This window comes from Ovis aries, chromosome 3 (assembly GCF_016772045.2).
Source record: "Ovis aries strain OAR_USU_Benz2616 breed Rambouillet chromosome 3, ARS-UI_Ramb_v3.0, whole genome shotgun sequence".
Classification (NCBI taxonomy): domain Eukaryota; kingdom Metazoa; phylum Chordata; class Mammalia; order Artiodactyla; family Bovidae; genus Ovis; species Ovis aries.
The window spans coordinates 18,787,999-18,814,640 of NC_056056.1; the positions used below are offsets into that span (position 1 = coordinate 18,787,999).

The window sequence follows — 26,642 nt, forward strand, 5'->3', positions numbered from 1 at the left end:
CATGATGTTTTTCATGTTTTTAATCTTTTGAGTGTTCAGTTGCTTCAGTCTAACTCTTTGCAAACCCATGGACTGTACCTCACCAGGCTCCTCTGTCCATGGAATTTTCCAGGCAAGAATACTGGAGTTGGTTGCCATGCCCTCCTCAAGGGGATCTTCCCGACCCAGGGATCGAACTACCATGTCTCTTTCGCCTCCTGAATTGGCAGGCAAGTTCTCTAGCGCCACCTGGGAAGCCCCGTTTAGTCTTTAGTAAAGCACTGTATATAAAAAGTCTTAAAAAAAAAAAATACACTAGTCTACTGAACATGAAATTCTTCATAGTGTATGACTTCTAACATGATCAGTAATCTTTGAGGGTTTTCAAAGATAATTACTGTGGTTTATATTGTGGTTTGCTAACAGGTTATCCTGACAATACACCTTTTAAAGTTTCCCTTTTTGTGACCTGAGTTGACAACATCACTGTTTCAAACCAGCCTGATTCGTGGGTCCCTGGACCAGACCTCTGCCTACTGAGAGCTCCGAGCTGGTGAGACTGCATCACCAGCCAGTGCTGGGACAGGTGGCCTGGGTCTTCCTCAGAAAGTTCTCCATGTTCATTACTCACCTAGGGTGCTTCTGTAACACATAAAAGTCATTAGGCTGATTTGTGTCTAAAAGCAACAAATGATGTTGCTCTTTTAGTCCCAGTAGGTAGGTAACTTCAGTGAGTTAATTCCCTGTTAAATAAGACACATTTTACTAGAAAAACAAACGACTGGTATTTTATACACTTGCATTTCCTTCAGAAAATCGAGAGCAAAAGATCGCTCATATTTCCGTTAACAGTTCAACACTGCAGACTGGAAACAAACTATTGAGAAAACAGCTGAACATGAAGCTTACTTTCCCCTTGACTGCAGAATTCAAGGTTTCTCAGAAGTCAATACAGAGTCGAAAGCAGTGGATAAAACTTTGCAGATTGCTTGTGCTTGTTCCTATATTAAGTGAAAAGATACAGTAAAAGAATTAGTCTGTTCCCCAACTAGATCAGACCCTCCTAACACCTGTCCTAAATCTACACACCGCCAGCGTGGGGATGTCCAGGACACGGCCTGCCTGGGTCACCACTTCCTGGGCCCCTTTAGTAACTGCATGCGGTAACACAGGACCTGCGGCCATTGGGAGGGACCCTCACGAGTCAGGACCACGAGGTGCAGGAAAGCGGGGCTGCCGGTGGAGGACACACCCCTTCCGCTCACCTGCTTTGCACTGACTCATGTGGCACAAGTGCTGCTTCTGGGCTAACAGCTCACAGCCTGCAGCAGGCTGGTCCGCTGTCTGACCTGCTGTCTGATACACGCATTCCCGTTATGCCAGGTATCAGACAACGTGGCAGACAGCATCTCTTCTGCCTTCAAAAATAATTTGGTTTGACGAATGAGTAACCAAGGAGACTGAAAACCTTACCAGGCTGTTGCACTGGTAAACCCACAGGCTGTATTCTTGGTTGCTCGCATCTGTGGTCTTCAGAGCCAGTAAGCTCTTCCCTGCCCCGAGACCGTCATCATAACACACCATCCGGATGATTAAATACAAAGCATGCCGATGCAGAACGTCCTGCAGAGGTCAGGGCAAGAAGGACCGTGCTAGTTCTTCACATGCCCACATTTTCCAGTGCAGAATTTACCGTGAGGCTTTAAACAGAACGTATCCATCCGTGGATCTATCTAGCTGAACATAGGCTTTTACAGGTTTTTCACCAAAAGGGACATTCCGGTGAGCTTGGTTAGGGGCCAGTTTGCCTTTAGAATCATGCCTTCTTACTAAGTTCTAAGAAGACTGAGACAATCTAAATTCACGGCCCTGTTTTCTACACCCAACTGACAGCTGCTCTGAATTGGCGTGGGATCCTAAGCTGAAAATGCATGATGGACCAGCCGTGGTTGTGGGGTGGGGCGGGGAGTGGGAGTGGGCTTGGGCCCTGTGCTGTGCTAAACTGCTTCAGTCGTGTCTGACTCTGAGACCCTACGGACTACAGCCAGGCTCCTCTGTCCATGGAATTCTCCCGGCAAGAATACTGGAGCGGGTTGCCAGGCCCTCCTCCAAGGGATCTTCCCGACCCAGGGATCGAAGCTTTGTGTCTTACATCTCCTGTATTTGTGTCTTACATCTCTTTGCCACTAGCACCACCTGGGAAGCCCTGGCTTGGGCCCAACGCAGAAGCAAAAGCCTCTAATTATCTACCCTAGGAAACTGGTCACTTTTAAGGCCAGCTGCCAGGAATGACGACAAACCAACCACTCTGCAAACAGGAGCAGATCTAACTACAAGAAGGCCATTCCTGGTCTGAACTCCCCAACACGTAAAACCCACTTTCCCCTTTAATTAAATTACTTACATACTGATCTGATGTGGACACTTTTATACCGTACTTGGAAACTCCCATAATAAATTCTTCCTCCAGAGGAACGAAGGGCAACTTTCCATCTTGCTTTAAAGTAAAAACAAATTACATTTTAAAAAATGATGTTTCCTTCTTGATTCTGATTAGTCAATTTTAGCATCTGGCCATCGCAAACCCAACCCTTTAAAGAATGTGGGGCACAGAACAGCCCAGCCCTCTTCTCTCCAAAGAGGCAGAAGAAATACCCTCTCACCTTTTTTTTTTAGTAAGAAGTCCACAAATTTGACCAGAACTCAGATCCATGCGCTCCATGGTTCTTGTTTGTAAATTGATACTCCTCACAGATACCAGTGGGGCTTATATATTTACACTAGAAAAATGTAAGGCTCCTTTTTCAAAGTTTACAGTAACATCAGCACGTTAAATAATAGGAAGCACATTGTAGGAACCGTTCTCAAACAGTTTATATCCTACCCAGGTGTTGATATGTCTGGTTCATCCCAGTGTCCCAGGACTTTGGGCGAATAAATACAGCTTGACAAATGATTTTTCAGCTCTTGAAAACATCCATCAGTATTTTGAGTTCTTCAGAAGCAAGAAAGACAGCAGATAATGCCTGATGGTTTTCCTAGCAGATTCCATTTTATCTGCTTAGTGTGCCTCACGTGTCTTCTCTAAAATAAATACGATACTGTCAACCATCAGTAGATGTTCCACACAGTCAACGTTTTTGTGGAACCGTTTGCCTGCACTGAAGAAATTACAGTCATGAGTGGTGTCCACCGACCTTAGTTCTTGGGTCCTCACACGCAAGCATACCCCCATGCCTATCACCTCTCACTCAGGGTAAAGCAACTCCAAGAATCCACAGCAATGCTACTGTCAGTTGTGAAGTTCTGACAAGCCCAGTTTTACAGTGCTGTGAGAGATTGAGCAGCCCCTGTCAGTGTGAAAATAATCCTAGTGTACTCTGTCAGGGGGTGGGCAAGGGGGGAGCATTATTAGCAAACTTTCAGGAGACTATTAGTTGTTGCTTGCACAATGTTGGAATGACTATATAGATTCCAAAGTAAAATGCTGGGATAATCGTGTTAGTTGCCTGGTCAACGGCGGATTAGACTGGCTGATTTCCCCTCAGATGGGAGACTTCCTTCAGGAGGCCATGAAACGGCATATGAGCCGAGCTCACCTCCATGTGTTAAGAAACCACATGATCTTGAGAGTGACTGACACTCTACAAATCTGGTAAGGAAACCTTCCCATTGCCGTAATATCCCTTTGTTCATGAACACAAAGATGGGCAGTTCCATCTTCTAGAGACTCAGGGAGCAACTGACTGTGGCCAGCATCATGCTTCTAGCTCATCCACTCCCTTCACTGCTGAGAGTACCGACCTCACAATACTTTACGCACAAACCTGACACCTCTGTCTTCATTTCACTCTAAATTTTCCTTCATGATGAATTTATTATTTCCTCGGCCAGGATCGAAACCCACCTCACCTCAATCTTTGTTGGAGACAGGGTATGAATAGAGAGATGGGAGTTCAACACCATGAATGAGATTGCTCATTCAAATAACTGGAAACGGTTCCATGGAGACACAGTCAAGACTTGCCAGAGTGTCCTAAAGCTAAGCCTGTGGTTGCACTCACTCTGCGCTCAACTCCCCGTTTAAACAAGAGACATCCTCAGTCAGCCCCAGAAAGAGTAAAAAACCACTGTCTGAAGGGAGGAACTAAGTCCTGTGTTCCTCCTCGACTTGGTCCCCAGGTCCCTCCTCTGACCACAGCACTGTGACACCTTAACCGTGATAAAAGCGTGGCTTCAGGAGAAGCAGTGAAGAGACTGGAAGAGTGGCGTCTGTCTCCAAAGCCACGAATTCACCCCAGGATCTGAGAAAAGTTTGTTTGTTTGTTTGTTTACCTGAGCAACATCTATATAATTTATCAGGTCCAGTGGCCCTTCGAGACATTTCCCCTCTGAGAGTTTCAGTTTCTCAATGGCACCAACATACTTTATTCGAAATTCTGCACAGGTATCTGAATTGTTGCTTTGTCCTAAAGGTGAAGGAAAAATCGTAAGACTTCAAAAGAAACAGCTGCATTACAGGGTATCTTTAACCCCTCCTCACACAGGAAATCAACTGTATCATTAGAACTAAACCTTTAATAAAAATTAAAAATTTTTAAATGCAAACTTTTTGATGCAATGCGAAAGAACTTGAATTTTCACTAACCTTTCCCTCAGTGACTCACAATGTACTAAATGTATAAAATCTCAGTAGGAATAAATTAAGCATTAATAGCCTTCACGGCTTCATCAAAAAGAAGAAACCTAAAATGTCAACTTGACAATGATTGAGCACCTTTATAATGCATATGACATTATTTTTTTGGTTTCTTCTCCCACTTTCCCATGGGAACTTTAACTTTCTTTCCAGATTCAGGAAACCTGATCTACTTCTCCCACTCAGCCAGAAAAGACCAGGCTTGCTTTCCCCCAGTGTAGATGAAGTAATGCCAGACAGGACCAGACGGTAACAGGTGAAGAACTCCACGTGTCATGAAGTCCAGCCAGTACAAGGTACCACAAAGGATTTACAACATCTGACATAGTAAGGGAATACTATGCGGTCATTCTTAGATCTGTTTATGTAATACAAAGATGCCCACGTGTTTAATATTTCAAAGCAGCAGGAAGACAACAGACCTTCTGCTGCCACATCCCCTTTTACACCTCTCCTGCTCTCACCACCTCGCATGGACTGAGCCGTCTGTGATCCCAAAAGCAGGATTTTGTATAACAAATTGAATGTAGTAGGTTTCCAATTAGACACAAGCTAACAGGTGGGTCAGAAGCCACCTTTTGATTTCTAGAGAGCTGTTTCTTTCAGGAGGCTGCTTAAGTGTTTCCAAGGGCCAGTGACAGACCCCTGCTTATAACCGTGTGCTCCTGATGTTAACGAGCTGGTACATTTCTGGGTACAAGGCTCCTTAGTCTTTTTAATCAGCAGGACATTGTCCTATCCCCCGCAAACAATGTAACTCCAAAATAATTCACCCTCCGCCAGCCCACTTCTTAACAAAGCTAATCTAATACTTCTAAACTGTCATTACCAAGTAGCCACACATAATTTCGCTCCACAACCATTATGAGTAGTTTGCTCCCGCGGCTTTCACCTCCCATTCCTCACCCCAACCCACCTTCCACCAGATCCTGGGCCATTTCTGAACTCTTATCAAAAATGACAGAGCAGAGAAAGAAAACCCCAAATACTCAAGAACTCCTTGTCCACTCTGCTAAAACCATGCGAACTTCAGTTAAAAGCTGAGATGATAAATGACCCCACCTCCGTCCATACCTGAGCTCTTGGTGGAATCGGTGTCGAGGCTTGCCACCGTGCTGGACCGTGAGAGGCCCCCAAGGCTGGAGTCTACAGACTGAGAAATAACAACCAAACGAACAAACACAAACATTTTAAACATAATTAGAAGCACTATCTTCTTTCAAGTTTTTTACCAAACATTCAAATGACTTATTTACTATCACTGAGCTAACACATATAAAATCAGGTCAGTTATTCATGCAGATCGACTGGGACAGATTCTTTTGAAGACAAATTCCATAGCAAACTTCAAAAAAAACACAAAAACCCATAATCCCAACTGCTCTTCCCTTAACACAATAATAAGTCTGGGATCAACACTTTCAGTTTAAATTAAAGCCATTACCTCTATAGCCTTATAAGATAGCTGATATTTACATCATATTGAGACTTGAGATTTCACATCACATGTGATCATCTACACTTCACTTTCACATTATTTCCACAGAACCCAAGAAGAACTCTGTGCAGAATGCAGGGAGGAGTGTTCTCCTATTTAGTAAATGAGTAGGAAGACGCACAGCAGTGAAGTGATTTACCCAAGGTTACGTCTAGTCACCCCAGATCTCAACCCCATGTCTCCTGACCCTCACCCCAGTATTGCAATGCCTCCAACTACTACCTGGCCCTAGCAGGTAAACACAGGTGGAGCGGCAGACCAGAGAATAACTGTGATGTGAATTACAAAGAAAAACCAACAAAACTGTTCAGCAAAATTCAGAGAATCATACGTGTCAGTGTAGTTTGTTCTACAGAATCATACTTTCAGTGTGCTTAATTTTTTAGAAATAAGTAAAAACCTTTGATTAAAAAAAAATCACTTTTTGGGAATTCCCTGGTGGTCCAAAGGTTAGGACTCAGCACGTTTACTGCTGGGGCCAAGAGTTGATCCCTGGTTAGGGAACTAAGATCCTGCAAGCTGCATGGCTTGGCCAAAAAGAAAAAAAAAAATCACTTTTTTACACTTCAAATCAAAATTACATTTTAAAAGTACAGTCAAATTTTCATATGTTTAATAAGTGAATCAAAACGAATGTAAAAATGTATCAAGTCTTCAGTTTTACTACTTCCCTTTCTTAATAATTGCATTTCTGGGAATCTCAAACAAGAGCAGAGCTATATGCATCACGTTGGGCTTCCCCTGTGGCTCAGATAGTAAAGAATCCGCCTGCAATACAGGAGACCTGGGTTCGATCCCTGGGCTGGGAAGATCCTCTGGAGAAGGGAAAGGCTACCACCTCCAGTATTCTGGCCTGGAGAATTCCACGGACTGTAGAGTCCATGGGGTCGCAGAGTTGGACACGACTGAGTGACTTTCACTTTCAAACAAGAGCAGAGCTGTATGCACAGAGAGGGTCATCATCATGTTTGTGTAGTTCTGACAACCTGGAAAAAACCTGAATATGCAAAGAGTGAAGGAAGGGGACCTGGAATTAAGATGCTGTTACAGAGCCAGGCTGCCTTCTGGGAAGGGAGTAACAGAGCGAGCTTTTGTGTTTCCAGTTACCCCCACACGCAGGAGAAGGCCAGAACCTAGCGACCCCCTGAGCAAGGAGGAAGGGAAGGGAGAAACTGGCCTATTTCCCCTGGTTCTGAATGACAAGAGCAGAAGCTTACTTCATCCTAGAGCACACGTCTAACAGTCGCAGGCGTGCAGACAAGCCACATGAGACTCCCCATCACTTGGGGGAAAGACCTCACTCAGCAGCACAGGTCTTCCTGCATCCCCCCAGCACCCCCCACCCTGCCAGGGTGGCAGGTCCTTGAATCAGCACACGAGCTCTGGTCTGACTCGGCCAGCAGCAGGTTCATGCATCTCCCCTTCTCCATTTTCTGAACTAGAAAACAGGAAACTGGGCCCAGTTCAAGCCTATGGGCCTCACGCTGAGATAACAGCGAGGCGATTCTCTTCAGGAGTTTAGACGCCTTAAAGGAAAACATAGTCATCCCATTCCCAGACTGCACAGGTCTCCCAAAATGTCAGGTTTCCGTGGTTTCGGCTACATGCTGAGAGCTCAGCCCTCCCGCCTGACGGAAATTCCTGCAGGGCAGTGGTGTCATGTTCTTCCTTGAGTGTGGCTATCCTCACCCAGGGCGCTGCCCACAGGCTGGCAAGAGGCACCCCCTGGAGGTTCTGGGCCTTGAGCTCCTCTCCTGCCACCTGCCTCACCCAGTCCAGGTTCTGGGCACAGACACCTTTCACAATCGGGAGTTCACAAGGGTGAAGAATGATTTTAAAAAGACTTTCTAGTCCTGGGGGCTTCCCTGGTGGGTCAGATGGTAAAAGTATCTGCCTGCAATGCAGGAGACCTGGGTTCGATCCCTGTGTTGGGAAGATCCCCTGGAGAGGGAAATGGCAACCCACTCCAGTATTCTTGCCTGGAGAATTCCCTGGACGGAGGAGCCTGGCAACTACAGTCCATGGGGTTGCAAAGAGTCAGATACGACTGAGCGACTTCAGTTTCAGTTTTCTAGACCTAGTCCAGTGGGCCCAGTGGGCCAGGACTCAGGACTCTGAGGGCCCTGAACACTCAAATCAGCACATTTGCCTCACTCTCCAACTCACTCCCCATGGTGGACACAGAATTATAATGACATACACACACCTCAAGCCCTAGAATTCAAGACATCGGGTTCCTTGACCGCCTGTCAATTTCCTTGACTGCCTGTCAATTTCCTTGATCAGTATTTCAATGAGACCTCTCACAGGTCCTGATTAATCTACATTAGTGGATTTAAGGACTTCAGAAAAATCTACCAAAGCAAAATAAAATTAAATCAAATGCAGGATGTATCTTGTGCAAAAAAAAGAATATAAACACCTCCAGTTTGAAGAATATCAGCAGGTCTGCCATGCTTAGTACCTTTCATGCAGCGTCGCTCAGAAGTAATAGTTCTCACTGTTATGACCGCGGTCTCCGCTCCACCACCTACCTTGCTCTTGGTACTGATTTCACTGCTCTGGGAACTGCTACTGCTGTGGCGCTTTTTGCCTTTCCGAAACATCTTCCACCATAGCTTGATCTGCAGGCGCTCCTCTGGAAGAGCAAGCATTGTTTAGATGTATGGAGAGAAACAACTTTAAATCCCTTTACAACATAACAGGAATAAAATAAATAATAATCAATTCCTCCCAGTTCCCTGGTATACTCCTTTTCCTTAAAACATAAATATTCCCCGCCAACCCACAAAATTTGGATACTATTTCATTCTTATACTTTTCTTGAATCACAAAGTTGCCTCTAGAAGTATGAAAAGCACCAATCAGAGGTACCAGACACCTGTTATCTAGTCTCAAAATAGTCAAGTGCCTGCCTTCTCTTTAATCAAGCCCAGACGTTAGTAAAACATGTGACATATTAGTTTATCAGCCAAGATTCTGAGATCAGTTACCGTCTCCGCTTGCTGTTCTGTCAACAGCAGGGCCAAGAACTGAAAGCACTGACGCCTCTGGGGTTTGGTGCATTTTTCTTTACTATGTTTAGGGAAAGGCAGACATGACAATAACATCAGGTGCTACCTCTTGCCTCATTCCAGTAAGGCTAGGAAGGAGGTGACCTTCAATATTCCAGAGTCAGCCTTATGTAGATCTTGAATGAACTGTTTCTCCTTGCCCATTTCATAGGAGCAAGCATATTATACTTGAACAATGATGAACTGGCCAGAGAAACGTTTCATAGGTCAAGTGCTTTCACACTGTCTCACTTAATCCTCACAGCATCTGGAGACACCCGGAGTCGGCTCCAAGTGTTCTCTGAGGGTTTGTCTGCATCCTGTAGCCCGCTGGGCTCTGCCCCCAACCCTCAAAGGGGTTTACAGAAGGGAGGTTAGAATCCACATTTCACAGATGAGGGAACTGTGGCCCATCTTTCCGGAGAATGTATGAATTCGAGAAACTAACGAATGTTTACTAAAGACTGATTCTACAGAGGGAAAAAGGGGGTCTGCTTACTGCAGAATCGAATGCTATTCTACCGTCTTCAAAGGTTCCACAGACAGCGGTCTGCAAAGATAGCTTCCTTTCACTCTGACATGGTCAGTTCTTGACAGAAAAACAGGATACCTGATGAAGGAAAAGAATGAGTACATCAGTGAAGGTCCCTCTCCAATGAACAGTTTCTCCCAGTGAGTCTGGAGATGCTCCCCTCCTCAACACCCCCCGCCCCAAGTCCATTCACAAGCACCTGACCTTAGACTTGACTCGTGAGCCCAAGCATTTTGATCAGCCCCATCATCCAATTTATTTCTATATTTTTGCTTCATTTGTGGAGTAGCAAGAACACCCAACTCATTCATTCATTCATTCATTCTTTCCTCAGTGGCCAGTGAGCCCCCACCAGGTGCTGGGACTACCCCAATGAATAAGACAGATAAAGTCTCTGACCTCAGGGAGCTTATTTTTTATTGATTTTTAATTAATTTTTTTTGGTGTGGGACCTTAGTTCCCCCACCAGGAGTCAAACCCATGCCCCCTGCACTGGAAGCACGGAGCCCTAACCCCTGGACCACCCGGGAAGTCCAGGGGGCTCATCTTTACAGGGAGTAGCCAGCCCAACATGAAACCCAAGTATCAAACACATTATTTGGAAATAATAATTGCTCCAAGGGGAACTAAAGCAAGTTAAGGAGATCGTGATCAAAGGAAGGGGTGACTCTTGGAGACAGAAAAAAAAGACGTTCTGAGGAGGTGACAGCTAAGACCTGAGAGAAGCAGGAGCAGACATGACGTGAAGACGCAGCACCGTGAGAGGAGCATACGTCAAGTGCAGAGGTCCTGAGGGATGCCAGCTGAGGTGAGGGCCAGTGAGACGCCAGGATGACTAGGAACAGGAGGCGGAGGGACAGGGACAGGCGAGGCAGAGCCACAGAGCGCCTCGCAGGCCACAGCAGAAGCGGGGGTTTTATTCTGGGTTTCACAGGAAGGCTCTGGAAGGTTTCAAAGAGCAGTCAGGTGGCGCGATCAAATTTCTGTTTTAGAAAGATGACTGGCTGCTGGGTAGGGAACTAGCTACAGAGCGTAAGAGTAAAAAGAGGGAGACTGCTGAGAAAGCTTTGGTGGGTGACTTGTTGGATAACTTTGTTGCCAACGAGAGCTTCACCACTGCAGGATACCTTTCCATTAGAAAAGGCAAGAGAGCCTTATTCCAAGGTCTGCCCCAAACTGGGTAACCCTAGCAGCATAAAGTACCATAATCTGATTGCTTTCAGTGTTACACTTAAAATGTTGTTGTATAGCACATTTAAGCACATTACAAGTCCATATATATATATATATTTTTTTAATGATTTTTAAAAATTTGATAGTATTGTTATGGATTCCCAAAGCATCTATTCAAACCCCTAGAATACTAGAATGATTTGAAAGTCACTACATTATAAGGCGTTGGCAACTCCTTAAGACTTTCTTTTTTCATCATTAGTCTAGGAGCTATAGGGGAAAAGCACTTATGAAAGCCTTTGATATCTGCCACTATTTTGATGCATGTTCTTAATTAAGCAAATCATTCTCGTCTCTGAATTATTCATGCATAAAAATGAGGCCAAAGATACCACTTGGATGTTGCACAGACTCATCAAAGGCAGAAATGCCTAAAGCAGAAGCCATCTTCCCCTCCACACCTGCTCCTCTCCTCTCCCTTTCAGTAAATTACATTATTTCCAGTATAAAGTGGGAAACCACCAACCGCTCACTGTCCTCCTGCCCCACATCCAGTTAAACCCAAGACACAGTGATTCTACCATCTGTAGATTATACCCTTCATGAATCAAACAGGGCCTGCATTGTTCTAGACTATGGTTACATAGAAATACTTTTTCATTATCTGATGAAAGTGATAGATCCTTAACCCATAAAAAATGCACAAAGTCTGGAATGCAATTTAAGGAATTCATCAGCCTCCAGGAAAGACATTTCAAGGGAGAGGGACCCTGTCCTGAGACACGTTGGGTCCTGGGACCTTTTGCTACAATGCCTGCATCTGGACAAATGCCTCCTTGAGCAACAAAATATGAAGAAACTATATGGAACTAAAAATAACCGTGTGCATGCATGTACATATATCTTGGAGGAAAAGCTATGACAAACCTAGACAGCATATTAAAGAGCAGAGACATGGCTTTGCAGAAAAAGGTCCATATAGTCAAAGCTATGATTTTTCCAGTAGCCATGTACAGATGTGACAGTTGGATCATCAAGAATGCCGAGGGCCGAAGAATTGATGCTTTTGAATTGTGGTGCTGGAGAAGACTCTTGAGAATCTCCTGGACAGCGAAGAAACCAAACCAGTCAATTCTAAAGGGAATCAAACCTGAATATTCACTGGAAAGACTCATATTGAAGTGCCAGTACTTTGGTAATCTGAGGCAAAGAGCTGACTCATTGGAAAAGACTGATACTAGGAAAGATTGAAGGCAAAGGAGAAGGGGGCAACAGAGGATGAAGACAGCAAGATAGCATCACTGACTCAACGGACATGAATTTGAGCAAACTCTGAGAGATAATTGAGGCCAGGAAACCTAGCGTGCTGCAGTCCATGGGGTCACAAAGAGTAGAACACAACTCAGCAACTCAATAACAACAATACACGTGCAGTTGGGGCAAATTCTGGACAAGACACAAAAAGACCAAAAACCCAACTACCACTTCTGAAGAGCAAAAACAGGGTACTGCACATGCCTCCTGCACTCACCACCAAGTTCAGTTCAGTTCAGTTGATCAGACGTGTGCAACTCTTTGCGGCCCCATGAATCGCAGCACGCCAGGCTTTCCTGTCCATCTCCAACTCCTGGAGCTTGCTCAAACTCATGTCCATCGAGTTGGTGATGCCATCCAACAATCTCATTCTCTGCATCCCTTTCTCCTCCTGCCTGAAATCTTTCCCAGCATCAGGGTCTTTTCAAATAAGTCAGTTCTTCGCATCAGGTGGCCAAAGTATTGGAGTTTCAACTTCAAAATCAGTCCTTCCAAGGAGCAAGCGTCTTTTAATTTCACGGCTGCAGTCACTGTCTGCAGTGATTTTGGAGCCCAAGCAGAAAGAAAGTCTGTCACTGTTTCCATTGTTTCCCCATCTACTGGCCATGAAGTGATGGGGCTGGATGCCATGATCTTTGCTTTTTGAATGTTGAATTTTAAGCCAGCTTTTTCACTCTCCTCTTTCATTTTCATCAAGAGACTTTTAAGTTCCTCTTCACTTTCTGCCATAAGGATGGTGTCATCTGCATATCTGAAGTTACTGATATTTCTCCTGGCAATCTTGCTTCCAGCTTGATCCAGCTGGCATTTCAGCTATGCTTCATCCAGCCTGACATTTCACATGATGTACTCTGCACAGAAGTTAAATAAGCAAGGTGACAATAAGCAAGGAGTACCTTGATTTGAGTTCCCGATTTGGAACTGGTCTGCTGTTCCATGTCTGGTTCTAACTGTTGCTTCTTGACCTGTATACACATTTATCAGGAAGCAGATAAGGTAGTCTGGTATTCCCATCTCTTTAAGAATTTTCCACAGTTTGCTGTGATCCACAGTCAAAGGCTTTGGAGTAGTCAATAAAGCAGATGTTTTTCTGAAACTCTCTTGCTTTTTCGATGATCCAACAGATGTTGGCAATTTGACCACCACCAAAGGGGTGGGCAAACCACCTAAAGCCACCCTCCTGCCTGACCCCCTAGACACACCCCTACCCTCTGGCCAAGCTTTGCCTGAATTTCTTGACTGGACTCTTACCAATTTCTATTGGTTAGGGAAGGCTAAGACCACTGGTTGGTATCAGTCCTAGCTGGACTTCTTGCCATTTCAAATCTATCACCAAGCTCTAGCTAAAATGATTTATTTAAAACTCAAGTCAGATGCCATGTAACCAACTTAGAATCTTTCACTGGCTCCTCAAAAGTTAAAGCCTGAAGTCAAGGCTCTTTGCCAGGACAAGCACAGCTGGTCCTACATGACCTGGCTCACATCGACCTCTCCAGCCTCGTCTTCCGCAATCAGCTTCACACTCACCTGATCTGTAAAGAATGCATGGCTGCTTGAGGTTCTCAGCATGCATTATGTTCCCTGTTTCCACACTTTGCTCCTGCTGTTCCCTCTGCCTACAATACCCTTCTACCTTCTACCTGATCTGCTAACTTCGGTCACCTGTCAAGACTCAATTCAGACTTCTTCTAGAAAGCCTCCAAGCTGGGCTAAGGGATGGTCCTCCACATCTTGATCTTAGCATGAGTCGGCTACCGACTACTTGTAACTATCTCAGAACTGTGAGTGCATCAAAGACCAGGACTAGGTCATCTCTGTATACCCAATGCCTGCCACAGCCTGACAGAGGTCATGCTAGCCAATTAGAGAACTTTCTTGTGAGATAATACCCAGATGACAACTTCCACATACTGAATACCTACCATTTGCTGCCCAGTGCTCACTGCCATATACATAATACATAGAGGTATCTACATGTATTTGTATGTGTGTGTGTTTCCCTGGTGGCTCAGCAGTAAAGAATTCTCCTGCCAATGTAGGAGGCCAGGGGTCGATCCCCAGGTGGGGAAGATCCCCTGGAGAAAGCAATGGCAACCCACTCCAGTATTCTTACCTGGGAAATCTCATGGACAGAGGAGCCTGGAGGGCTAACAGTCCATGCTCAGTAGCTCAGTCGTGTCCGACTCTTTGTGATCCCAAGGACTGTAGCCTGCCTGGTGCCTCCGTCCATGGGATTCTCCGGGCAAGAATACTTGAGTGGGTTGCCATTTCCTTCTTCAGGGGATTCTCCCGACCCAGGGATCGAACCGCTGTCTCTTACATCTCATGCATTGGCAGGCAGGTTCTTTATCACTAGCACCACCTGGGAAGCCCATAGTCCATGGAGTCACAAGAGTCAGACACTACCAAGTGACAAAAAATGCCATATATATATATATACATACATACATGTCCTTATGCTGTATATATACAGTACTTCTAACTCTCTCTACTTAACAGCAAGGTTGCACTATTACAGCCCCTTTCAAATGAGGCAGCCAAAGCTCTAAGTTTATTAAGCAGCTGCCCAAGGCCACAAGGCTAATAATCAGTTTGGTTCAATCACTTAGTCGTGTCTGACTCTTTATGACCCCATGGACTGCAGCACACTAGGTCTCCCTGTCCATCACCAACTCCCTGGAGCTTACTCAAACTCCTGTTCATACAGTCAGTGATGCCATCCAACCATCTCATCCTCAGTCGTCCCCTTCTCCTCTAGCCTTCAATCTTTCCCAGCATCAGGGTCTTTTCCAAAGAGTCAGTTCTTCGCATCAGGTGGCCAAAGTATTGGAGTTTCAGCTTCAGCATCAGTCCTTCCAATGAATATTCAGGACTGATTTCCTTTAGGATTGACTGGTTGGATCTCCTTGTAGTCCAAGGGACTCTCGAGAGTCTTCTCCACAGTTCAAAAGCATCAATTCTTCAGCGCTCAGCTTTCTTTGTGGTCCAATTCTCATTCGATTGAGGCCAAATCTGGAGCCTTGGTAGAGCTGCCGCCAAAGCTCCTCGCAGACTCCACCCAGCTCCCCAGGTATTCGTCGTCGTCGTGACCGCCTGCCACGTGCTGGAGTGCTGCACAACAGACAGACACAGCCCCAGCCCCGCGCTGCGGGGAAAACCCCAGCGTGCGAAGGAACCGACAGGATCCCGCACAAAAAAGGGAGGCCGCTCTTCGTTGCCCTGAGTTCAGGTCAGGGCCGGGCGCTGGGAACAGCCCAGCGGGTGTTCGCACTCCATCGCCTTCCGACAGGACCCGGCCAGACACCACACCCGTCGTCACCGGGGCTGCAGTCCTACTCTAGACAGGGATCGGCCCAGGACCCTGCCTCCACCCGCAGGCCCAGGCCCTCTGCGTGGCTCCCGCCGCCCGCCTGGCGCTGCCCTGGGGACCCGGGGCCCGCTGAAGGCGGGTCCCTGCGGAGACGGCGGCACCACCCATCCGCCCCGCGTCGCTGGCCTCGCCGCCGGCGCCACCCTCGGGGCCCGCGTTCCTGACCACGCCCGGCCCAAGCGCGACGACCGCCGGGCCCTCACCTCTGCGCGGTCTGCGCTCAGGCGTCAGACACCCACCGAAGGGGCAGCCTGAGGAGCCGCGGCAGCCCCTCCGGTTCTAATTCCAGCGCCAGCTCTTCCGGGCCCCGAGCCCCGCCCACCTGATCCCGCCCCCGAAGTCTCGCGCAGGCGCAGTCCGGATCCCGCCCCAGGTCCCGGGAAGCCTGGGCGGGGAGGAGCCTTGCGAGTTGGGTTCTGTGACCGGAAGTCGGAGGGAGGAGCCTAGTGTCGCGGGCGCCGAGATGACGGAAGTTGTGCTCTCGTGGGGTGTAGCGGCGGTGGTTCTTCCGTCTTAGGGTCTCTGTGTCTTTTCGTCTAGTTTAGAAAGACTCCTGCGGCCTGTTGTTCCTCATTCCCGTTTGGACTTCTGAGATGTCCGCGATTCCTGCAGAGGAGAGTGACCAGCTGCTGATCCGACCCCTGTAAGGGACCTGAGAGGGACTGAAGCCGTGACTGTGAGGCGAGGAGGGGAACCCGATGGTTGGCCTCAGTCGCCCCCCGCCCCAGGCCCGCTTGCCTCGGCAGCCAGCTCCTGGCTCCAGGCCTCTGCGGCTGCAGCGGTTTAATGAACTGTGAATCGGAAGGGGCCTGCTAGGTTGAATAGGATTTTGCTTTTTCTTTAGTCTCAAGGGAGGAGAGGATGTCGGGTTTGGGGGGCGAGGGCCTATGGTGGGACCAGGGATGCTGAGGATGGCAGGGTGAGATGATAACCTGGATAAGGCTGTGACAGCGCGAGGAAGAATTAAACTTGTGCCTTATTAACTTCCAGGACTCATATTTGCCGAAATGCGAGAGGGGAAATACATTAGGGAACTTATGAGTTACATTCAGAGCTCAAACTTTCCGGGAATAGGGAAGGTAGAAAGTGGGAAAGGTGAAAAGGCAGAAATGTTAGGACAGTATCTCAGTCTCTGATTGACCGTGAGAGGGCTTGTCTTTCATTGAAAATGGCCTCTGTTAGAGAAGCACGTTATGGACCTGGAATGCTGCTTAGAGAAATGAGAACTTGCCTAACTGCGCAGTTTGAATTCACAAACATGTATTGTTAGACATGAGTTAGCACCAAGTGCACACGTGCATTTTTCCAAAGGTAGAAAGTATCTCCTTCTCTTGTTCATTCAGTAACTCCTTGAGCACCTCCTGGGGATGGAACACAAGTTTGCCTGCCGCTCACTTCACACCTGTCGTCTCTCCTTGTGTTCAGCAAACTCTGAGCAAGTGTCAAGCAGCGCACTGGGCACTCGGATATAAGACAGGGCTGAGTTAACTGAATTCACCCTTTTGATGGGAATTGCTGTTCCAAATGAAAAGTGCTGGAGAGAGAGTTGCTTTGGAGTCAGACCTGAAATCCAGTCCATACTCCAGCGATTACTAGGACAACAGCTTCTCTGAACCTACTTCCTCCTGTGGAAATAGTCGAGCAGCACTTAACTGTGCAGAGCAGAGCTCCTGGTGGGTGCTCAGTGAATTGTGACTACTGTTAGAGGACACATAGGCATTGCACTAAGGCCCCGAGAGTATGCAGAGTGGATTTCCAGTGAGAAGACAATGCCATCCTGCGTCCTGGAAACTAGGACACTGAGCTGAGTCCTAGAGACTGACTGGAAATTAAAGACAGCCAAAGCATGAGGGCAGGGATGTTCCAGGCTGAAGAAGTGGCACATGTGAAAATCAGAGGTCTCCTTATGGCCAGTCTCCCCGTGGGTGCAGCTAAAAGATAACAGATGAGATGGTAGAGGCTCTCCGAGTCCAGCTTATGAAAGACCTTGTATACATACATACTAAGGATTTGGAGTCTATCGCCAGTTATAGGGAGCCAAGGAAGGGTCTTAAGCAAGGATGGGATGTGGTGGAAATTATGCTTTAGGAAGATCAAAGATGCCTCTGGCAGCAGTGGCACAGATGAATTAAATGTGTATTAAGGGACTTCCCTGGTGGTCCAGGGGTTAAGACTCTGAGTTGCCACTGCAGGGAATGCAGGTTTGATCCCTGCTGGGGGAACTAAGATCCCTCATGCTGCGTGGTGTGGCCAAAAAAAAAAAAAAAAGGTGAATCAAGTGGAGAGAATCTAGTAGAATGAGATTGAAACAAACCAAGTGATAAAGCAGTGAGATCTTGAAATGAGCAGCAGTGGGTTGGAAAGAGAGCCCTGAGAGAGGAAAGAAGTGAAAGCTTTAGAGCTCTGTCAGTGATCAGATACGTTAGAAGGGCAGATGTGGAAGGGAAGCCCGGTCAGAGAGGACAGTTAGGATGACTCCAGTTCCCAGGTAGGATAACTGGTAAGTGGTGGTGTTTGTTACTCACTCCAGGAGTACCCGACATGGGGCAGGTCTGGAGTAAATTTGGGAGTTTTAAATTGTTTTATAACAGCCTTATTGAGATTGAAATCACATCAGCACACTCATTTAAAGTGTACAGTTAAACAGTTTTTAATCTGTACAGAGTTTTATAACTATCACCACTGTTTAATCCAGGACATTTTCATCATTCCAGAAAGAAACCCTGTATCATTGCCCTCCAACTTGCCCAGCCCTCGGCCACCATTGATCTCCTTTCTGTCTCTGCAGATTACCCTGTTTTGGACATTTCTTATAAATGGGTTGCAACATGTAATCTGTTGAAACTGGCTTTTTTAACTTAATGTAATGTTCCCTAGTTTTCTAATTTGGGAGCTTTTACTCATTCAGTAGGTTTTTCTTGAGATATATTGCATGTCAGGCATCTTACTATATAGCAGTGAATGAAACAGACATCTATGCTATTATGGAGCTTTCATTTTAATAGAAATAAGCCATAAGTAGATATAATGACATCATGTAGTAATAAGTGTTACGATAGAGTGGTCTGAAGGGCAAATGAGGTGACATTTGAACGGAGACCTAAATGATACACAGGAGCCAATTATGTCAATATCAGGGCAGAGTGTTCCAGAAAGAAGAGCACGGGCTAGGAACTTGAGGTGCAAACTTGTTTGGCATATTTGAATATTAGGCGCCTGTGAGATGTCCCAAGAGAGGCCAAAACCAGGTGACTGTTAGAGGTCTGGGATTCAGGAAAACAAACATCTAAATCTGGAGTACAAATAGAGAATTATAAGTCTTCAATGTGTTAAAAATGTGAGGATGAAGATCAGAAAGACTGAGAAAGAAGCCAAGGAGAGAACCCTTGAAATAACAGCTTTTGAAAGATGGGTAGAGGCAGCTGCATGAAGGAAACTAAGGGGGAAACCAGCAGGACAGGATGAGAGCATGAAGTCACAGAAACCAGGCTCAGAGAGGGATGGAATAAGACAGATGATGTGCTGCCTGGAGAAGAGTGAGGTAGGAACTGAGAAGGGCTCTTTGCACTTAGGAACAAAGAGCTGTTTTGCAGGGAGAGTTTCAGAGGGATGGTTGGTAAAAAGCCAGAATTCAAAGTATGCAACCTTTAGTAAGCGGACAGGGAGACTAGAGATTAGAATTAAGGAATTTTCACTTGGGGACAAGGATGACTGGCATGTTTAAATGCAGATGTCAAAGAGGATAGTAAGGGGAAAGCCAATGATGTAGCAGGGGTCAGTACCTCAGAGGGAGGGAGGGAGTAGGAAGAGTGTAGAACGATGGTGAAAAGGTTAGCCTTACAGAGCGAGGTCTGTTCTCTGTTCCAGGAGAAGTGGAAGAAGAGAAATGTGAGTGGGTTGGCAAGTTGAGGGAACTGACAAACTATGTAATTTTTTGATACAGAGAAAGCCTATGACTCAAGAGTAGGATAGAGCATGGGAAAATTTAGGAAAGGGGAGAAAGTTTGAAATAGTTACTACACCAACAGCTGTAGGAAAAACTGCACCAAAAACTGGAGGGACGCTAAAGTGGGAGAGCAGAGGGCCAGTTAAAGTGGCAGGCCAGGAGCTCACGGTGGTCGTCTGATTTTCTTTGCATCTTGCTCTGAGGATCCGGGTCTGAAGATGCGTCCATCTCATGTCAGTCCTGTAGCCTATCCATTCTTGAAGCCAGGGTCCTGGTATTCGGCCTTTCCATATACTAGGTGCTTATCTACACTGCTTGGCAAATAGAAACTGCTTAAGGGAGTTCCCTGGCAGTCCAGTGGCTAAGACTTAGCGCTTTCAAACCTGTAGTCCTGTAGACTACAGGAACCTAGACCTACAGAACCTGTAGTCCTAGGTTCAATCCCTGGTCAGGGAACTAATATCCCACGTGCCCCACAGTGCAGCCAAAAAAAACCCCAAAACTGCTTGATGTTAAATAAGTGGTTGAATCACAAGCAAGAATGGTTGGGATAAGGTATCAAAGAAGGCAAAGAGTTAGACTGGTGAGGCTTAAGCTTTGTGATAATTGGAAAGAAAGGCTGTTTATTCTGAAGAAAGGAAACTTGTTTTAACAAATAGTGAAATAACAGAAAGTAGAAGGAAAAAGGAATGAAATTCACATGTATGAATAAGTATTTAAATTTAAGCTATTTGGTAAATGTGTATTATCACCTTGAAAGAATTTTTAACTGCTTATGGGTTTTTACTTAAGTGCTAATTCTAAAAGTCTTATTAAATCATCTGAGTCACTGCTAGTTTACATTTTATTTTATTTTTTTTATTTTTTATTTTTTTTAGTTTTTTATTTTTTAAATTTTAATATCTTTAATTCTTACATGCGTTCCCAAACATGAACCCCCCTCCCACCTCCCTCCCCATAACATCTCTCTGGGTCATCCCCATGCACCAGCCCCAAGCATGCTGCATCCTGCATCAGACATAGACTGGCGATTCAATTCTTACATGATAGTATACATGTTAGAATGTCATTCTCCCAAATCATCCCACCCTCTCCCTCTCCCTCTGAGTCCAAAGGTCCGTTATACACATCTGTGTCTCTTTCCCTGTCTTGCATACAGGGTCGTCATTGCCATCTTCCTAAATTCCATATATATGTGTTAGTATACTGTATTGGTGTTTTTCTTTCTGGCTTACTTCACTCTGTATAATCGGCTCCAGTTTCATCCATCTCATCAGAACTGATTCAAATGAATTCGTTTTTACAGCTGAGTAATACTCCATTGTGTATATGTACCACAGCTTTCTTATCCATTCATCTGCTGATGGACATCTAGGTTGTTTCCATGTCCTGGCTAATATAAACAGTGCTGCGATGAACATTGGGGTACATGTGTCTCTTTCAATTCTGGTTTCCTCGGTGTGTATGCCCAGCAGTGGGATTGCTGGGTCATAAGGTAGTTCTATTTGCAATTTTTTAAGGAATCTCCACACTGTTCTCCATAGTGGCTGTACTAGTTTGCATTCCCACCAACAGTGTAGGAGGGTTCCCTTTTCTCCACACCCTCTCCAGCATTTATTGCTTGTAGATTTTTGGATCGCAGCCATTCTGACTGGTGTGAAGTGGTACCTCATTGTGGTTTTGATTTGCATTTCTCTAATAATGAGTGATGTTGAGCATCTTTTCATGTGTTTGTTAAATACATCATCATTTTAACCCTAACATTCAGAAGGTTGAATTTAACCTTTGATCCTCTCAGTCTGACCTCTCAGAGGTCACTTTTCATTTTTTCCCCACGTTGATGCTGTTCTTCCCTGTCTTTGTAATTTTGTGGAATTCATCTGTCTCAAGTTAGTGTTGTCATCAGATGGAACATAGTTTAAGTTGTAAAAGAAGTTTGAATTTATTTGGCTTCATTTTGATGGCTTTTTAATCATTTTTATTTTTTCCTTTCAATGTTTACAGTGGAGCTGGGCAGGAAGTAGGAAGATCATGTATTATTCTGGAGTTCAAGGGGAGGAAAATAATGGTAAGTGGCTCAGAATCCACCTGCAGTGCGGGTGACCTGGGTTCAATCCCTGGGATGGGATGATCCCCTGGAGGAGGGCATGGCAAACCCCTAGAGTATCGTTGGGCTTCCCTGGTAACTCAGCTGGTAAAATATCCACCTGCGATGGGGGAGACCTGGGTTCAATCCCAAGGTTGGGAAGATGCCCTGAAGAAGGAAGTGGCTACCCACTCCAGTATTCTTGCCTGGAGGATCCCCATGGACAGAGCCTGGTGAGCTACAGTCCATAGGATTGAAAAAAGTTGGACAGGATTGAGCAACTAAGCACAGTATAGTCAGATTAACAATATGTCTGCACTGAGTGTTAGGACTGTTCGAGTTCAGTAGTTTTTTCTATTCAGCAGTTAACTGTTTCGGCCTCAGAATAATGTCATGGTTAGTATATGTGTCTATAAAATGTTAATGTGGGAAACTAGTATACTTCCACTTGGCATTGACATAATATTAGACTGAGGAACTAAAGATTGTAAAACTGTCAACTGGATCTCCTAATCTAAAAGTCTTCCAAATCCCTCTTCTATTCCTGAAGGTCTGCCAGCCTGTCTGCCCCACCCCCAGTGGGAGACCCCAGGGAACTGGCCTCCTGAACACATGCAGAACTCCAGCCTCCTCTTGTGCAGTGGGACAATAGGCCAGGCCCTAGTCTGGTAGCTGAGGTGCCTAAGTCAGCACCAGGGTGCCTGGCCTTGGGCAAGTCAGGCCCCTTCTCAGCCCGTTTCCTTAGCTGAGAGCTGGAGGGACTGGAAGAGGTGGTCTCTGGGGTCCTCATTACAAAGGCAATATAGAGGCTCATCAGGGTCTTTTGGTCTCACTCTTCCCCTTCTCCTACTTAGAAGAACAGGGACATGGCAGACACAATCTTTTTAATAATTTACTATATTAATTTGATAGAAACATCTTCCCAAATGAGGATATAATTCAAGAATGACTGGTTCCGAAGAATTTGTCTTCTAATACTTAAATTGTCCTGATCAGAGAAGTTTTCTGTTTTTCTAATCGTTGCTTTCTCATGATAGTCACATCTGGTAGTAGTGAATCTATAAACTTTAAAAATGCTAGCCATTTCTGATGTTAAAGTTCTTGCAAAAGAGTTCGTTCATTATTAGAGTGCCTATGAAAAGTAACTGGAAAGAATATTTCTTATATTTTGTGTCCTGTGACTCTAAATATGAGCTGTATTTAAATTTGGGAAGTTAGAATTGTTAACGGCGAATTTGCCCATTTAATAAGAATTGCATTTCAAACATATAGAATCTTTCCTGATTGTGTATGGTATGATGGATCAGTTATGATGTCTATTTGTTGAGTGAATTTGAATAAAATGTAGAGAAGACTGTGATCTCTTTTCCCATGTCTTTCAGCTGGACTGTGGGATCCACCCTGGCCTGGAAGGAATGGACGCTCTTCCTTATATTGATTTGATTGACCCAGCTGAGATTGATCTCCTACTAATTAGTCAGTAAGGTTTTTTTTTTTTTTCTGTTGTTGTTTTTGTTTCACTTTTTATTGCGGGCATTGTTTTTCAAGGACTTTTACTTAAAGATCATGCTTTACCAGATATGATATTGCAAACAACTAAGACAGCATGCCATATTGTCATCACAGGTGAGAGAAGTTTATGACAGAAAACTTCCTTTCACTTATCTAGAGTAAATGAGGAGGAGGGAAGAGATAACATATGCCTTGATCATTGTAAAACTTGAGACTAAGAAAGCAGTGTCACAGAATATTCCTGAGGCTGCTGTGTTGCCTGAATATTCATTGGAAGGACTAATGCTGAAGCGCCAATACTTTGGCCACCTGAGGCAAAGAACTGACTCATTGGACTTGATGCTGGGAAAGATTGAGGGCAGGAGGAGAAGGGGACGACAGAGGATGAGATGGTTGGATGGCATCATCGACTCAACAGACATGAGTTTGAGCGAACTCAGGAAGATAGTGAAGGAGACGGAAGCCTGCCGTGCTTCAGTCTGTGGGGTCACAAAGAGCTGGACACGACTGAGTGACCGAACAACAACTGTGTTGTCAAACAGTTCTGTGGGAACTTCATATGTAAACCGTGATGGGCTTCAACTTTATACCACTAAACCGCTTGTTATAATTTTGACTCCTGAGAATGGGCTTGGCTATATTTGAGAAAAATACTTTTAATCTGTTTTTCTTGCGTTAGAACTAAATACATTATTCCTTCCCTCTGTACATACCTACTCTGGGTGTTCTAAAAGTATCTAATTGTTACATAGAACTCTTCTGTACGTAAAGTATATGATATATAATATTTTAAAAATTGACAGAAGCTCTTTTTTCTTTTTTTTAAAGTTTCCATTTGGATCACTGTGGAGCTTTGCCCTGGTTTCTACAGAAGACAAGTTTCAAAGGAAGAACATTTATGACTCATGCTACAAAAGCTATTTATAGATGGCTTCTTTCAGATTATGTCAAAGTTAGGTAAATTACCTTAATAGATTTATACATGCACTTGGTTCAACCCAATACATACAGTTCATAATATTAGACCATTTTGTGTTTTGAAATGAGATGTTTTCTTCTTATTCACAAGGGTATCACTCATTTAGTTATTCAGTACCAACTCATCACATAGATACTGTGTCCCCAGCACCTCCTTGTCATAAAGGCTTTATGTAGTTTTTGCATCCTTTTAAGTCTTTGAAATTTAGGTGAGTTATAAGGTATGATAGCAATATTCTATATAAGGAATTTCATAATTTTATTAAAATTTAAAGCAGACTACATTATACAGTGCTATCTACTGAAGTCTTTTTTTGGGTGATTTGATCAAACCAAATTGACTGTCTGAAGTGAAAAGATTCCCTGGGGAAGCTTTTTCCAGCTGCAAGAGGAAAATCTGCTCCTTTTCCATAAAGTTTGGAGCCTTCTTGTGATAATTATAGCACAGATGATGAACCTTCAACGGCTTGCTGTTTCATATGTATATTCCTAGGGTAGCTAAGATGCAGTTTGTTATTCTGTAAACATACAGAAGAATGGAAGAGTTATCCTTGGTAATGATTATACTGGTTAACGCCTAAATGAAGCTCAGCATATGCCAGGCAGTCCTCAGTTCTTGACATGTGTTAACTCCTTTCATCTTCATGTCAGCCTTGTGATGCAGACTCTGCATGAATCCCATTTTACAGATGATGAGACAGGCATGGGTTTCTCTGGTAGCTCAAATGGTAAAGAATCTGCCTGTAATAAAGGAGACCCAGGTTCAATCCCTGGGTTGGGAAGATCTACTGGAGAAGAGCATGGCTACCCACTCCAGTATTCTCACCTAGAAAATTCCACAGACAGAGGAGCCTGACGGGCTGCAGTCCATGGGGTTGCAAAGAGTCGGGCAGACTGAGTAACTAACACTTTCACTTAACTTTGCTTTTCAGACTGAGGCACAGAGAGGTTAACACTGATGGTCACAGTAAGAGACAGAACTGGAATTCAGATCCAGTTAGTCTGGCTCCAGACTGTGTCCTTAACCCTAACCTCTCTTTTTCCTTCGGAAAGTATGGTAGCATAATTTTCCAGAGAAAACTTGTTAGACTTTCTAGACAGTTCTTTTCATATCACAGATGGGGAAAACTGCTGTGATTCAATGTGTGTGAGTGCCTTTATCTCACAGAAGGTGTTGGGGTAGGAAAAAAGGTTGAGAAGTGCTATCCTAAAGAGTACTTTGCCTTAATTTAGTGTGTGTGCTTAGCTTGACATCATGCTTTATATACACTAAGCATTTTTCTCATAATAGCAGAGTGAAAAGATATACAAAAGGTCCAAGAGATTAGAAATAGCATAACACCTACAATATGATTTTAAGAAATATGTGGCTATGTCATCCACAGACAATTTCTTTGAGTTTAAAGACTTATAAAAATCTTACCCTTAATTTTTTTGTGTTGGCATCTTTAAAAATTTAGTAACATATCAGCAGACGACATGCTGTATACTGAGACAGATTTGGAAGAAAGCATGGACAAAATTGAAACCATCAATTTTCATGAAGTGAAGGAAGTTGCAGGAATCAAGTTTTGGTGTTATCACGCTGGCCATGTTCTGGGAGCTGCCATGTTCATGATCGAGATCGCAGGCGTGAAGGTACACTCTAGCTTGGGAATTTCCTGCCCATAAGAAGTCAGTGCAGGGCTATGCCACCGAGTGGTACTAAAGAATATTCCCTAAGGCTAGCAAAGTGTGAAAACATTGAAACAAGGTAAAATTAACCTGGTACTTTTGCCTTGTAAATATCATTGTTCCTACCCCTGTGTTAGTACTTTATGTATCATGATTGAGGAGAGCACAATAAGAATCTCAAAACAGTAAAGGTTCTTTCCTGATCATCATGCCCTTTTTCTCTAAGATGCTGCGCGTACATCTCAAGGTTATCTTTGTGGACAAATTCTGGGATTATATTATTCCCATTAGTTAGATTGAATAATTGAAATGCTAGATGGTTTATGATTGAGTTAAGTTACACATTTTGAATTAGACACAAGCGATGACACCACCCTTATGGCAGAAAGTGAAGAAGAACTAAAGAGCCTCTTAATGAAAGTGAAAGAGGAGAATGAAAAAGTTGGCTTAAAGCTCAACATTCAGAAAACTAAGATCATGGCATCCAGTCCCATCACTTCATGGCCAATAGATGGGGAAACAGTGGCTGACTTTATTTTTCTGGGCTCCAAAATCACTGCAGATGGTGACTGCAGCCATGAAATTAAAAGACGTTTCCTCCTTGGAAGGAAAGTTATGACCAACCTAGACAGCATTTTAAAAAGCAGAGACATTACTTTGCCAACAAAGGTCCATCTAGATGGACTAGGTCCATCTAGGCTATGGTTTTTCCAGTGGTCATGTATGGATGTGAGAGTTGGACTATAAAGAAATCTGAGCACAGAAGAATTGATGCTTTTGAACTGTGGTGTTGGGGAAGACTCTTGAGAGTCCCTTGGACTGTAAGGA

General features: G+C 44.6%; 2 protein-coding genes across 8 annotated transcripts in view; one reads left to right on the forward strand and one right to left on the reverse strand.

The window, feature by feature from the left end:
- Window positions 1-739: 739 nt before the first annotated feature.
- ITGB1BP1 (integrin subunit beta 1 binding protein 1) lies at window positions 740-15,942 on the reverse strand. 6 transcript variants are annotated; one of them, XM_060411845.1, is made up of 9 exons: window positions 14,362-15,689; window positions 12,466-13,099; window positions 9,729-9,839; window positions 8,711-8,814; window positions 5,753-5,831; window positions 4,315-4,448; window positions 2,384-2,476; window positions 1,453-1,602; window positions 740-980 (listed from the first exon to the last, which is right to left on the reverse strand). In XM_060411845.1, exons 4-9 carry the CDS (start codon window positions 8,780-8,782, stop codon window positions 909-911), a joined length of 600 nt encoding a protein of 199 aa, XP_060267828.1. In that variant the 5' UTR covers window positions 8,783-8,814; window positions 9,729-9,839; window positions 12,466-13,099; window positions 14,362-15,689; the 3' UTR covers window positions 740-908. The 6 variants fall into 6 exon arrangements, with proteins under 6 accessions (XP_060267828.1, XP_012019686.1, XP_004005723.1 ...); XM_012164296.5 differs by lacking the exons at window positions 12,466-13,099; window positions 14,362-15,689 and adding an exon at window positions 15,858-15,942; XM_004005674.6 differs by lacking the exons at window positions 12,466-13,099; window positions 14,362-15,689 and adding an exon at window positions 15,822-15,942.
- Window positions 15,943-16,063: 121 nt separating this feature from the next.
- The window catches only part of CPSF3 (cleavage and polyadenylation specific factor 3), a 30,909-nt gene continuing 20,330 nt past the window's right edge, over window positions 16,064-26,642 (forward strand). Inside the window, exons 1-5 of one of the 2 annotated variants that reach the window (XM_004005675.4) lie at window positions 16,064-16,261; window positions 21,569-21,632; window positions 23,033-23,130; window positions 23,991-24,119; window positions 25,601-25,778. In XM_004005675.4, the coding sequence (XP_004005724.1) occupies window positions 16,212-16,261; window positions 21,569-21,632; window positions 23,033-23,130; window positions 23,991-24,119; window positions 25,601-25,778 (519 nt within the window). In that variant the 5' untranslated portion in view covers window positions 16,064-16,211. Of the gene's footprint in view, window positions 16,262-17,051; window positions 17,292-21,568; window positions 21,633-23,032; window positions 23,131-23,990; window positions 24,120-25,600; window positions 25,779-26,642 lie in introns of those variants that run through there. The other variant, XM_042245767.2, reaches the window with a different exon arrangement.